Source organism: Astyanax mexicanus, chromosome 2, assembly GCF_023375975.1.
Source record: "Astyanax mexicanus isolate ESR-SI-001 chromosome 2, AstMex3_surface, whole genome shotgun sequence".
NCBI classification, from domain to species: Eukaryota; Metazoa; Chordata; class Actinopteri; order Characiformes; family Acestrorhamphidae; genus Astyanax; species Astyanax mexicanus.
In genome coordinates, this window is record NC_064409.1 from 55,091,901 (window position 1) to 55,106,918 (window position 15,018).

Sequence of the window (15,018 nt, forward strand, 5' to 3'; positions counted from 1 at the left end):
CTTTAGGCACTGAACACTAACAATATGGCAGGCAGACTACAACAGTGACATCAATCGGCATAATAAGAATCTCCAGGACAAAATAAAAACGGCCTTAGAAAATCCACAGCTTTCCCATTATGACTCAGTTAATCCTAAATATACTTAATCTACTTATTGGCGCAATACGTGAATCGCATATTTGCATTCTAATTGTTCACTGAACACTCTCAGCACAGCATGTAATTCCATCAGCTTTGAAAGTTTTATTTCGTTATTATGTCTCCATAGGTCATGGTGATTTAATAAAAGGGCCTTATGAGCTTCATATATTATTTCTTATCATAATTATGAAGTACTTCTGACCAGGGATTAGAGACGGAATAAAAAAGTGACATAATTCACTCTGAGCCTGTGGTTAAAGTTTCTGCTGTTGTGTTTTAACAAGTGATTGTAGAAAAGCATAGATATTCACTTAAACATACCTAAACGGTAAAGTCACCACAGGTCTAGTGCCTCTGCTGGCTGGTTGCAGAAGAATGTGCAGCTCTGCCCATTCCCATATGTTTTAATGACAAAGCAGCCAATTATTAATAGCCTTTTTCTCTTCCTATCCTGTTTTTTCCTCTTTAGTGTCAAATTTTAACAGTTAGTTTCCTTGTGGTTATATTGCCACATTGTTTATTTTTCCACATAAATCAGCTCTTAAATGTAATTTTGCTACATCCTAAGCAAACTAAACAAAAGGAATTAAGTGATTGGCAGCCTTGGCAGGAACAGACTGTTTACAGAAGCATTTTATTAATTACATGGAGTAGCTGAGCTGTAGTCAAGCTGTCAGGCACACAGCTAGTTAATCATACTAATATTGATCATGTCATGTTGTGCTGCTGCTCATGTCGCACTAAGCTTTCACATAAACTGCATGCAAGACCTTCTACTGTGTACATATCTTAAATACATACACGCTATTTTTCGTATTGATAGTGACATGTCCACATACACAGGTATTGAAAAAGTGAATATGCAATGTTACACACTGCCAAAAATATTTAAATTCTTTAGTGCAGAGTGTAGTATCGTATACTACAGAGTGTAGTACAGTATAGTACAGAGTGTAGTATAGCATAGTAGTATAGTATAGCATAGTAGTATAGTGCAGAGTGTAGTATTGTATACTACAGAGTGTAATTTAGTACAGTACAGAGTGTAGTATAGTAGTATAGTATAGAGTGTAGTATAGTACAGAGTGTAGTATAGCATAGTACATAATAAAATATAGTTTAGTAGTATAGTATAGAGTGTAGTATAGTACAGACTGTAGTATAGCATAGTAGTATAGTGCAGAGCGTAGTATCGTATACTACAGAGTGTAGTACAGCATAGTAGTATAGTGCAGAGTGTAGCATCGTATACTACAGAGTATAGTATAGTACGGTGTGTAGTATAGTAAAGTACAGAGTGTAGTATAGTATAGAGTGTACTATAGTATAGTACAGTACAGAGTGTTTTATAGTGTAGCACAGGGTGTAGTATAGTATAGTACATATTGTAGTACAGCATAGTAGTATAGTGCGGAGTGTAGCATTGTATACTACAGAGTGTAGTATAGTATAGTACAGAAGGTAGTATAGCATAGCAGTATAGTGCAGAGTGTAGCATCATATACTACAGCGTATAGTATAGAACAGTGTGTAGTGTAGTATAGTACAGTACAGAGTATAGTATAGTATAGTACAGAGTGTAGTATAGTATAGTACAAAGTGTAGTATTATATACTACAGAGTATAGTATAGAACAGTGTGTAGTGTAGTATAGTATAGTACAGTACAGAGTATAGTATAGTATAGTACAGAGTGTAGTATAGTATAGTACAGAGTGTAGTATTATATACTACATTGTAGTATAGTATAGTACAGAGAGTAAATGTTCTTGTTCCTCCCATTAAAATCATTTTAAAATGACAAATTACTGTATTTAAAAAAAAAGAAGTAAAAATAAATGGACAGATATTTCAGACACCTAAGTAGTTTTTTATCACAACATGATGTAACACAAAATAAAACTGTCATACATGTACAGATGCAGATATTGTGTTTATTAAAAATAAACAACGGTACAGGGTTGGTCAACAACGGAAAAAGGGTAATCACAGCAAACAGGAACCACGTAGACAAAAGCAGAGGCGTACAGACATAGACATCAGGTAGTGCTAAAGAACCACCAACTCTGCCCTTTATCAAACAAAGTGCCCTTTTGAAACTTTGTTGTTTTTTTTGTTTGTTGTTTTATATATTATTATTATTAAGATTTTACTGAGGCCGGTTTGAAATGATCTTTTGAAAACCTGAGCGATTAAAAACGAGTGAAAACAGAATGCCCAGAAATCAGCTCGCACACACCCGACCTCACTCTTCCTCTGTCATGTGACCCCGCGCGGTCGCGGGCAAGGCACACTAGATGCGCTGCAGCAGCAGCTCAGTTCAGCGAGTCTTCAGCACAGCACGCACGGCAACAGATAGGCTTCTTCTCCCCCGTGTCCCACCAGCCAGGTAACATACACATCAAGTAAAATCCTACCGTTTGCCCTCTAAGCCCAACGTGAAATCATTTTGTTGTGCAGTAAAATTTCTCATACATCACCAAACTACTAAGAAAACAAAAAAGCAAGGTCATACACGAAATAACAGTGACTAGAGATGCTTTGTAATAAGGTAGAACCAACAATACACAGGTATGTGTGGTGTGCTCTTTTAGTGCAGGTAATCAGCATTCAGGACTTCCTGGAGGAGGCAGGTGATGTGTCACGTGATCGGGTGTGTGTGTGATGTCAGAAAGTGATGCGTTCTGGGTAGTATAGTTGTTAGGCTGAGAACCTCCGTTAGAGCTGAGTGTGGGAGGAACAGGAGCGCTTTCAGCACCAGACATGACAAAAACAAGATACAGAAATAAACATTCAGACCGTATTAACACATACATAATTACCTAAGTAGTTCCTGATCACATCATGTGAGACAAAATTAAACAGCGAGATATACAGGAACATTCAGAGAATATTCAGAGCCTATTAACGTTTTACCAAAAGCTGATTATTAAATGAGAACTACAAGTTTTACTACATAATTATTCATTAATCTTAGTAAATTGAATATTGAATGAAATGATGTAGGACATTATGCTGATGGAAAAACATTTAGGAGTATAAATAATATGCTAGTGGGCTACACAAAATAGAAAATTGTATTAACCAGATTATTTTTATAAACAGTAATGGGCCATTCAGTCACATTTTTCCTAGTAAAACATTGTTAATTTCCTTTTTCTCCTTTTCATGACTCATGACCGGTTGTGTTGGAGCCCTGCTTCTAAACAAATCTTGATGAACAGACGTTGAATTCCACAGAAATATCTGTATAAAAACATTGCCATAATCATATACAGTGTGATACAGAGCACGTTCTAAGCAAAATACATAACGCCACAGTCTAACAGTGTGTGTGTGAGAGAGAGAGAGAGAGAGAGAGAGAGAGAGAGAGAGAGAGAGAGAGAGAAAAGGACATAAAGGGAATGAGAGATTAAATAAAACTCGAGGTCTTGAGAGAGTTAGAACTGATTAGTGCTTTGAAATAAATGTCACTGGACACAGAACAATTTCATACCCTGGACAATATTTAAGCCTTAAGATAAAAAAACAGCTGAAATGACAGGGGCTGTTATTATAGGAAGCACATTATGAATGCATTCCCTTCACTCAGGGTGATCTGTAGGTCAATAACTCTGTGACCTCGAAGACATTGCTTATGTCTTAAGTGCTCATACCAGCCAACACTATCCACTATTCTTATCACAATGCCATCAAAAAGCATTAGGAGTTCTCCAGTTGCTTTAGGGGAATTCTGTAGGAAATGATTTCTCCCTGATGTCTTTTTTAACGTTTTAATATTTAGACCTAATTTATACCTGGTCACTTTATGCCTCCAGGGTGTCAGGCTTATATCTGGATAAGACTAATCCACATGAAAATGCAAGTGTAAATATACCCAAGGCACATTTAAAATAGGTATAATTTAATAATGTGATCACTTAAACCACTTTAAAAGGTGAGGGATGCATTTGAGCAACTTCATAGCATTGAAAATGCATCAGTTTTTCTAAGACACATGTGCTAAACAAAATTTCCCCCAGTGCAACTGAATCTCACCCTCACTACAAAAGAAACATCAGTTATAATAGACACGTAAGAAGCAAGTCTGCATAATCACCAACGCAAAGGCCTGTTGCAACAGACAAAATATATATATATATTTTTATTTCAAAATTTTCCCATTTTCTCCCCAATTCACACGGCCAATTACCCAACTCAACTCACTAGGACTCCCCCTATCATTAGTAATGCCCCAACACACCAAGAGGGTGAAGTCTAACACATGCTTCCTCCGATACACGTGAAGTCAGCCACCACTTCTTTTCAAGCTGCTGCTGATGCAGCATTGCCGAGCAGCCAGCACGCTTGGAGGAAAGTGCAGCGGCTTGGTTCTGGTACATCAGCTCACAGATGCCCTGTGCTGTGGACATCACCCATTAGTGATATGGGGAGCAGGGCTAATTTTGCTCCCTCTGAACGCTGACAGCTTGATGGCAAAGCTGCATGAGTCGGGGTTTGAACCTGCGACCTCCTGCTCATAGTGGCAGGAGTGGCTTTAGACCGCTGGACCACTCGGCGCCCAACAGACAAATAAGATAAATGAACAGATAAATGAATTATATGCAACAAAAATCTGTGAGTGTCCTTTAATCCTGTAACGTCACTGAAGAAAAGCACAATGACAGAATCCTCCTCAAGGGGTCCCACCCACTAGTTGCTGACAGTAGCCAGACAACAAGGCTCTTGATTGCTGCAGCAAAATATAAAACGAGCCTTATGAAACGAGTTATCCATCAGAATTCCAGAAATAAAAAGAAAAAAGAGGAAGAAAATAAAACTTATCATTTATATAGGGTCCATTGTGCTTGGGGCCCCCAAATGCCTTAAAATGGCCCTGCCCACACAGCAATACAATTTCAGTCTCACTAATATAAGACACATATTATTACCAAGTGAATATGCCTGTAGTTAAATTCTTATTATACAACCAGATATTGATGTGAGCAGATTCTTACTCACAAAAGTCTAAATGACTCTACCACCTAATCCTTTTTATATGGTGAACTTTTGCAATCAATTAGAAACAAAACGACTTGTTTACTATTTAAACGCCACTCCCCAATCAAGCAGCCTTTATGAATGCTTTATTTAAGAGTCAGACGTTTGATATTGAAGAACCGTCCTTTGTAGTGAATCAGACACACTTGTCAGGAGGCTAATTGTCCATTTAATTGAGTGCATTTCACTAAATCAGTCTGGGACAATGATTGTCCTCACTGAGATAAAGACAGACAGCACACATTAGCGCTGAGACACAGCTGCCTGGGATCTTTAAAGAATGCAACAACAGGTATTGATCGCTCTCTTCCTTTTAAAGGCAATCAGCGCCCTGCACGCGCGCAGCGAAACAGAAGCGGATATTTGCACCGGCTAGCATTTATTCAGCCATTTTCCACCTACTTAATCATTTACTTATGTTTTATCTGCTGGGTAATTGAGAGGATATCAATAGTGGCACAGACAATGGAATGAAATCTTTCCAGGTCAGTGCTGTAATCAATTACTCACTGCTGCCTGATGCGACTGAGGTTCCGTCTTGTAAACATATCGCTAAATAAAGCAGTCCGTCCCGTGTAACATCTTGTTATTCTGTTGCAGAAATCTGGGATCTCTTATGAAAAAAAAAACATCCCCAACACTTGCCTGTCTTCTCCATTAAAAAAAAAACTGCATCCCATTAATGACCTCAGAGCAAGTGAGCACTGACCCTGTGTAGCACACGAGTTAGTGCAGCACATTCGCTGTAATCATCTGAGACAAACACCGCTATTTAGAGCCCCCCACTCTTCTCAGTGTCCCAACACAAGTACGAAAATAAACGTATGTATGAAGGCACTGGAGCGCGTGTGACTGTGCTCGAGTTGGCAATTGGCCGGGGGCAGCAGTAGCCGTCACGATTCGGAGTTGGAGGTTGAAGGTTTGATGCTACACTGGCCTCTCAAGTCTGCTCCATTTATCAGCTGCTTGATTAGACACTAACCTTACACACTGTTCCGTGGCACACGTGTGCAGGAAACATACTCTTTATTAACATATTCTTATATATGCTGTTTCCACATCGTTAAAGTACATTAGTCAAGATTCACAAAAACACCCTCTGGCTGTCAAATAGGTAAATAGAACAACAGTGGAGCTTTTTCTCTTCAGATAAGCCTTTCATTCTCACTCAAGAACACAAGAAAGGAGGGAGAGGGAAGCAAGGAATGACGTTAGAAGTATTTAGTTTAGTTTGTTAGAGGTGTTAGGAGAGTAAGTGCTCTTTGAAGAGCTCAGTCTTTAGGAGGTTCCTGAAGGTAGCAAGGGAAAACTGAGATCTTTAAATTCAAAATATTTACAATTTTATCCCATTTTCTCCACAATTTGGAAGGCCAATAACCCAATACCTATTCACATGATCTTCACTATCACAAGTAATGTCCCAAACACTAGGAGGGTGAAAACTAGCACATGCCTGCTCAGACACATGTGAATTTAGCTAATTGTACTCTCACAGGCTCCAGCTGCTGATGACAAGCAACACGATGCCAGTTTATCAGCTCATTTTGTTGTATACTCAAGTCTTGTATACTCAATTTATTACAAAAAAGATTTACATAATTTCCTACCTGTCCAAAGAAATGTTGTAATTTTGTTTTTATCTCCATCGTGTGTAATATTTTAAGTGATTTTAGAAAAGCACTTCCCATTGTAATTCTTGTTTTTGCACATTTCTTGTCCTGAGGAGATGGAGGGGTGAAGTAATGGGGCATTGAGGGAATAGGGGTTGAGTAACGGGGCGCTTAGAGTCAGAGAGTTTCATATATTAACTGATAGGAGATAAACAATAATGCACATTTGCAGGTGATGTATATGATTTCAATACATATTTTGTAAAGTTCAATGACTGCTTCTTCTTCTCCACCCTGGCTCTGTAAATGGGAAACAAAGCATCTCAGACTGAGAAACACAATGCTATTTAAAAAAATCAGAAACAGTTTTTACAGTTTACAGTAAATAAAGCCCAGATTGTAATCTTTAATCTAATTTAATCTAATAGGCTGGATTAAAACACTTGCAATGGTTTCCATGAAAATGTTAAGGTAGAAAAGTGTACAGAAATTGTTACACATCTTCAACAAATTTCTTATTTGAGTATAAATTATAACATTTTGGTATTGTATTATAATATGTAAACTGATATATGCAAACAAACTCTGATTGGCTGCCATATATTGTGCCTCATTTAAAAACAGTCTGAAACAAAAAAAAACCTGAAACTGAAACTAAAACGCTTCTTATAACTTCAGTATAAATGGGTGGAGTTAAACTGCTGTACAGGCAGCTTAGTTTTCATATATGGACTATACAGACTGGAGAGTAAATGGGAACCGTGACAGTGTTTACATATTACATTAAATACTTTAATTAAAACAAGCAGGATGGGGCATGAAAATGTATTTCTTGAGGATATGGTTCCTTTACAATTTATGTATTAAAAAAAATCCTATCCCTATCCTGCTAATCTTTAGTAACAAAACAAAAACCCCTCTGGTTTTAGAAAAGCAGATGCGTGTTTTTAGCTGTTTTTTCCACAATATCAGGATTGTTTTGTCATGAGAAAAGCATGAAAAGGAGCTCCCACACTCGTGCATTTCCGCAGACCAAATAAACAGGAGAAACAACATTTTACCAGTGTGTCATGATAGCAAAAGCACACTAATCCTATTTAGCATAAGCATCAACAATTTACTGACATTTGAGTGAGCACAGACTTCCGCTCTAGCCCCATGGTCACATCCATGCTTAATGCAATGTTATGTTTTTCAGAGGCGTAAACCCTTCAAACCACATTTTCACATTCATTAGACTGTGCTATGCAATCGAGCAGTGACGGTAGTTCTGCTCTGAGAAAAAAAAAGCCTGTGAAATCCGTTATCCAATTTCGTCTTCACACTTTCAAAGGTGAGATAAGTATTCTAATCTTACGCTCAGGTGTTATGTGCAGGGAAGGGAGGGAGGGAGGGGGAGGTATAGAAGCATATTCTTTACACATAATGAATCTGAAGCATGCTCATATGCTTTAACGCTGAAGTGTGAAATACAACATAAGAAACAGATGAGACGAGGCTCAGGCACACTGTATCTGTTCTGTTCAAAAAGCAGAGAGAGCTTTATGAAGCCAATATAAAATGTATAAGATGTAAAACGATATAAGCTCAGCATGTCTGTGCACGTCTTAGACCTACCCACTACCCACAATCCTCTGCTTTTCGTATTATGCATTCATATAGCCCAGACTGTGTATAGTTCTGTTCAAGGACAAGTAAAAAAATACACTTTTGCTTATAGAAAAACAAAAAAAATCCATAGTCTAATACGGCATTAAGATATCAGAATTGTAATCAGTCATAAAAATTAATGACTGGAGTAGCCCTATTTACTATGTATGAGATGACTGCAGTGTTTTACAATTAATATTTAAACAAACGTTCAATCTTTCTACAGCAGAGTGCTACAGAGATGGGAAATATGACAGTGTTTTTGTCAGTAGTTTCTGTAGCTGCCCTCATCAGACATCAAATCCTGACCTGGCTTATGAAGCCAAAAATAGACCATCCTGATGGCAATGGTCAAAACCTGATCCGTACCTAGAGCCCTTCATGCTTCAAGTACGACTCAGCTACCCGCCAACCTTCAAAATGCATTGAAGTCAAGAAGCTCCACTTTTCTCTGTCCTGGAACTGAGCTGCTGTAACGGAATGGCCCACGGCATCTGAACAGCTGAATGGCTTCAAAAGCCAAATGAAGACCCATTTCTTGCAACAGCACTTAACTGAACACTAATGTACTTATTATAATTCATGTGACTGCATTTAAGTGTCTTATTTCTGATTTTTGTATTGTAGCAATAACAATTTAGTTCTGTGTATATATGTTATATGTCTTTAATGGAAATGAAAATATTGTGAGCACAACATCACTTCTAGAATACAGAGCACCCGTATATACAGCATCTGCATACATAGAAACAATACAACAGTATATAAATAACACAACAGAGGAGAACAAATTATAGAGCCTGTGAATAACAACTTGTGAATAACTTTGAGATTTATCCAGAATGGCCCCAGCCAGCCCAAAGCTGTGTTCAATTTAATCATCAGCTCGCCTGATTTAGCTTTAATTTGTATTTATTTTTACTAATATTAATGATTTACTGAATAAATAACAAGAAACTTCTCATTTTTAACTTTCACAAATGACTAAAACTTGTGATATACAGAACTATATATCAAACTGTGTGAACTAGGTGAACCTTCTTCTCTAGTTGTTTGAATTTGACAGAAGTTTAACTATGGGCGATTCCAAAAATTACTTTACATCTTGAGAGACAACGCATTGAACATTACAGAAGTCCTGCACGATAATGCGCTACTAAGTCTGCCTGGAAGATTAATGTGGCATCCAGACCCAGCCACGATCAGTATCAGTGATGGGCAGTGGGTCCCAAAAAAACTGATAATTTCATCTCTAATAATATTAACATTAAAAATGATTAGTCTGATCTTAATATTTTAGCTACAGCTGTCCAATCTATTTTTTATATATTTTTTAAATAGACACTTATTTGAAGCTGCACCATCACAAAAAATGGGCATATGTGTAGTTGTTTCATTTCTATAAGGCTGTATTTCAAGAGGAAAAGGTTTCACGGAGGGTTATTTCCCACTTGAATTTAGCCGTACGTTGAACATCGAAGCCCACAGAAACAGCAATGAACTCACATTTTACATACCGGTACCTATTTTCATGGGAAAGGTGGCTAACTAAAATATAGCACAGCAGATTTTATAAATATTCCTTTTCTACTGTGAACGAATTCCCCTCGGAAGACTTTTAAACTGCTTGTTACCTTTGGGAAAGGAAACACACTGCTGCACGCTGTGAATAATCTCTGTTTATGGCACCTTTATGACAGCAGTGCAGCACAAAAAAAAGCCAGAGCCTCCAGAGGTATTAAATTAGAAGAAACAGAAAGGCCAATTCCCCTAATAAGCACTCAGTGCCTGTAAGTCAACAAGTGATCATAGCACAAAAAGTTGTGTTAATAATGATTTCGCCAATAACAGACAGCCAGGGCAGGTAAGTGGTTATTTTTTCTTTTTGTTGTATTAACTGTGCAGATTTTAAAATCAGAGTAACTCCAGCATAAGGTACTGGAATGGGATGCTAACTCTCCACATGTGAAGACTTTGTAGTCTCGCTAGGCAATAATCACATTATGTTGATACAAATGTGAGGCAGCAAGGTCAGCTATTAGGCTGCTTCTCAGTGACAGAGCCTCTTGTTTGCCTAAACTAGCGTGCTCGCAGGGCAACTCAGCCGCCATGTTTCAGTTTGCAATAACAGCTCCAAATCATTAAAGTAAAAGAGTTTATGTAAAAGTCATCATCTGACCTTTTAAATTCCTCTCTGGTAATTTCAGGTGTGAGGCACTCACTGCCCTGAAAACACGTAGGCAGCTATGATCAACCAAGGACATGAATCTTAAGTAACCATACACAGCACCGAGAAAGCTGCAGAAAGTCTTTAAAACACAAAGATATGCACACAACAAATGACTTTAATTAAAAGGCTATAGTGTTAGTTTTACCGAGCCTTGAGAAAAAGTAACAGAAAAGAATGTTAGAAAAGTCTGTCCTTGAGTAAGTCACGACTTTATGAAAGACCTTAACAAAAAAATAAAGACATTCCTGCATGCTGAATGAAAAGAGCTTGAGCTGTCCTGGCTAAAATATATCTGACTCTTTATCTGACCCACATGAGAATGCTTTATGGAGTGGAAATGAAGACTGGAACAAAATGAATGGAAAGGTAAAAGTCAATCAGGATTTGGACGATTAGGGAACATTTTGAACAGTCTACTCTACAATGTCCTACAGTAGTTTAAGAATCGGCGCAAGAGCTTTTATAGCGAATAGGTTTAGAACTAATGCTCTTTATGATGATCTCTTACATGTTCAGTTGACACTGAGTGATATAGTGTTAGTGAGTGTGATGGCCAAAGAGGTAGAGCAGGAAGAATGAAAATATCAAATAAATCTGCCTGTAAGAAATTCAAAGGCGCATATTTCAAAGCACTGTCTTTTCTGGGTTGCTTTGAAGTGTGGGAAATTGCAGTTAAATCAATTGCTTCCATGACATGAAAAATAAGTGATGAGAAAATAAATATTTAAAAATGCTGATTAGTACTGCCAAAGCAAACTACAAAATTATACTGGATGAAAACTGACAGTAAAATCAATGTAAATCAAAATTTAATGTCAAGCAACATGACTTCATGCATGTCAATTAGAAGTAGCTGTATTGACATACGTGTGAAAATGGCTGTGCAAAGAATGGAACAAACTAAAAATGAGTAATAAATGAACAAAACTTTTTTTGGAATTTTCCTTTCTATGTTCATGATCTACCTATTTTTTAAATAAATAAACAAATTAGGAACATTGTTAGATGTTAGCACTTTGTTTTTATATGTTTCTCTCCCTTTATTACTCTCTTACTCTCTCTCCATGTCAGCCCTGACACTGTCATTCTGCGTGCTCAGGGCACCTCAGCGTTCCAGTTCGCCCAGCTACTGATTACCACCTGGATTCTTTCGTATAAATACCCCTCCTTTTGCTACTTCAGTTGCACAGTACTGAAGCTAGGTGCCCCAGCTCTTCTACGACGTGTTTCTTCTGTTTCTTTCTCTGTTTATTGCTTCTTTGTGTTTGACCCGTTTGTGTTTATTCGTTTAGTCTTTTTCCTTGTTCAGTTTATTGTTTATTTGTAAGTTAGTTGCCAACCCTGCTTGTTATTTTGACTACTCTCTTGCCATTACCCCTTCTGCCTGTCTACTTTGTACGTACCCTGCTTGCCTGCTTTATGCTGCCCTTTGGTTACTGACCCTGACTATGCTTTTTCATCCCTCTGTTAATAAACAGTATAAACTACATGAGCATGTGTCCCTTCTGGTCCTGGTGTTCATTACACTCCACAGGAATACTGACTCATTAAATGGAATTCAGACACTAATGGGAGTCCCACCTGGCGTGACTGGGGGAGGAGTCAACGTCTTAAATGTAGGATTCAAGATGGCTGCCAAAAAAAGATGACTGTAGTTGAACCATGTGCTGTGTTTCAGTTGTTTGGCTTTTAACCCTTGTGTGGGACCCGTTTTCATTCTTCATCAAATGATACTAAAAAAATATTTTTTATAACTTATATATATAATTTTGGGAAAACATATATCAAAACACATTTTCGATAAACACTGTACACCCCCCCCCCCCTACACATTTATATTACATATAGTATGTTTGGCCAAGGCTAATAAACATTGTTTCATTTGTAAATTTGAAACTAAACAAATGTTCTCCTCATATCTTGATTTTAATTAATTTTCTTTTACATTTTATTAAAAAACTAATAAAAAAGAGTAGCGCTTTTTGAAAGAAATGTAACATAAGAAAGGTAAAGGGCAAATATTAACCATGTAAGCTGTTTATATTGCTTGCAATTTAGGTGAAGAATGTGTTAAGAATTTTTATGTAGAATTGCTTAATTTTGCTGAATTAAATACAAGTAACAAAGTAAACGAGTAACAAAAATATGAACACCACACAAGGGTTAAATGTTAGCACTATTATGCTTGTGTGTTTTATGTGCATGTTCCCCAAATTTAGTTTTAATACGTTTTTACTCCTTGTTTTAGGGAAGACTGCTTTGTCTTATGGTATTTTAGTTACAGTTTTTAACTTTGTCTTATATGAGATTGTTTGCCACCTTGGGTTTCAGACAGGTAAGAAAGATGCACCTATTCATTTCACACCATGTATGACCACAGAACCATCTATTGATTATTGGTTATTGGGAAGCTTAGAGCAGTTATTATTTGTTTTGCAGCTAGCTATGCATTGTAATTCAGAACATGGGAAGTGTGTTATGTTTTGTTCTGTTCTATAGGATAGAAAAGGACAAGAAACTCACCATTAAAACTGACATTTCGGATGTAACCTAGCAGCTCCTTGCCGTCAATGGTGCTCATTCGAGGGCAAAGTCCCGGGTATCCTGAGCACAAGTCTCTGTGCATGCGGTGAAGAGCATGAGCCATGGCATACACAGCATCCATCACGAACTGAACCTTCCCCTCCTGCTCATAGCTGGAGTCCCTTCCTACTTTCTCCAAACCTAACAGCAAAGAAAATGTCAATCAGTTAATCAAACTTATAAACAGAGTAAAACAAGAGGCCAAGCACAATGACAATTAAAAATTGAGGACCAAACTTAAGAAAAACTACGTTTCTGAAAAGAAAGCTTTGCTGTTTTTTGCATCCAGAAACAAAGATTTCATATTTTAACTTGTTTGAGTAAGTGAATAAGTTAGCACTTATATGGTGCCTTTCTATTACCCAAGGACACTTTACAGTCAACACTTGTTTCACTCATGTATTGAATGTAATAATAAAACATAATATAATTAACACAATTAACTTAATTAACAATTAATAGTCATAAGTTCTGTTATACACAATCAGATCATGCAGGAGGTTAGATATTAGGAGTTGCCACAACTTGACCCTTAATTTAAAAAGTTGTTTCACAGGTTTCAGATTACTCTAATCCGCTGTGTAGTTTCCTATTATGCGTTTTAAAGCCGATTACAAGATGATACGTTTTAATAATACATTTAGAAGGATCAGAAAATCTTTGCATATGTATGTGTTTGGGGGGGAATTCAGAAGCATGGAAACATTGTTAGGTTCTCTCTTCAGCTGATTTCATTTAATAAGGAGTTCAGTGAAAATCCACTTGTCTCTCTTCTTGTGGACTTCTGTTGCTTTTCTGTAAAAATGTAAAATAAAATAAGTGAAAGACTAAGGGCCTTGTCTTACACCCTGCGCAATGTGTGTCCCAAAGCTTATTCCAATCTTACACCTTGTCTGCAGTCTATTTTCACACCTTGCACCCAGCCTGTTAAAATAGCATCAGAGTTAAGGAACATATCTACACCGATGGGCGTGGTTGTCTAGAAATAAGGTGTGTTCAGGTAAATTTCTGATGTGTTGCTCTTTTGGCAGCAGCACAAAACACAGGTGAATCTAGACAACAGTCCATCATCAGAGTCCATTCCTATCTCAGCTTAGCAAGTGCACCTGGCGCGCATATACCCACACTCGTTAAACACACTCACGGATGCGCTGCAGCTTGCGAACCCAACTTTTATGCACAAAAGCACTGCACTGTTAAGATATCAACAGGTTCAGCTTAGAAGTCATGGGATATTGGTGTATGTAATTATGTAAACCTCCTTGAACTGCTGTGGATTCCCACATTTCAGAGTTGTGAGGTATAGTAAACACTAATCAGCATGCTCACAGCCAGTCAGTGAGAATCAACAGAGATAAACTGAGGCCTGAGAGTGTGTATTCAGTGGTTGAAACAATACATTTCCATCCCATGCCATTTCAATGCCCGTTTACCTTTTTTTAAAATCAACAGTGTCACGTATCTACCGAGAATATGACAGAATCTGACTAGAACTGACCATGTGAACAGACAAGCGGCTGGATGAAATCACACCCACATTCAGTAGAGGACGTCTTACACTTACTGTGTATCCCACAGGTCAGTGCTCTTCAGAGGTCCTCAGCTGCTTTGGGACACAATACTAGTAGTTCCCATCACAATACATGTCCCATGACTTTTGGCATGTCAGTATAATTCCAGACATCCCAAGCCTGTAGGCTCAAACTGAGACTCTAGGCTTTGAAGTATTCACTTTAGTGGAAGAGACGTCTGGTTTAGAAATT

General features: G+C 37.6%; 1 protein-coding gene across 2 annotated transcripts in view; it reads right to left on the minus strand.

The window, feature by feature from the left end:
* Window positions 1–15,018, minus strand: part of grm8b (glutamate receptor, metabotropic 8b) — a 168,351-nt gene that overhangs the window by 22,905 nt on the left and 130,428 nt on the right. For both annotated transcript variants that reach the window (XM_049474599.1, XM_049474600.1), the window contains exon 7: window positions 13,196–13,396. In XM_049474599.1, coding sequence (XP_049330556.1) covers window positions 13,196–13,396 — 201 coding nt within the window. The remainder of the gene's footprint in view (window positions 1–13,195; window positions 13,397–15,018) is intronic.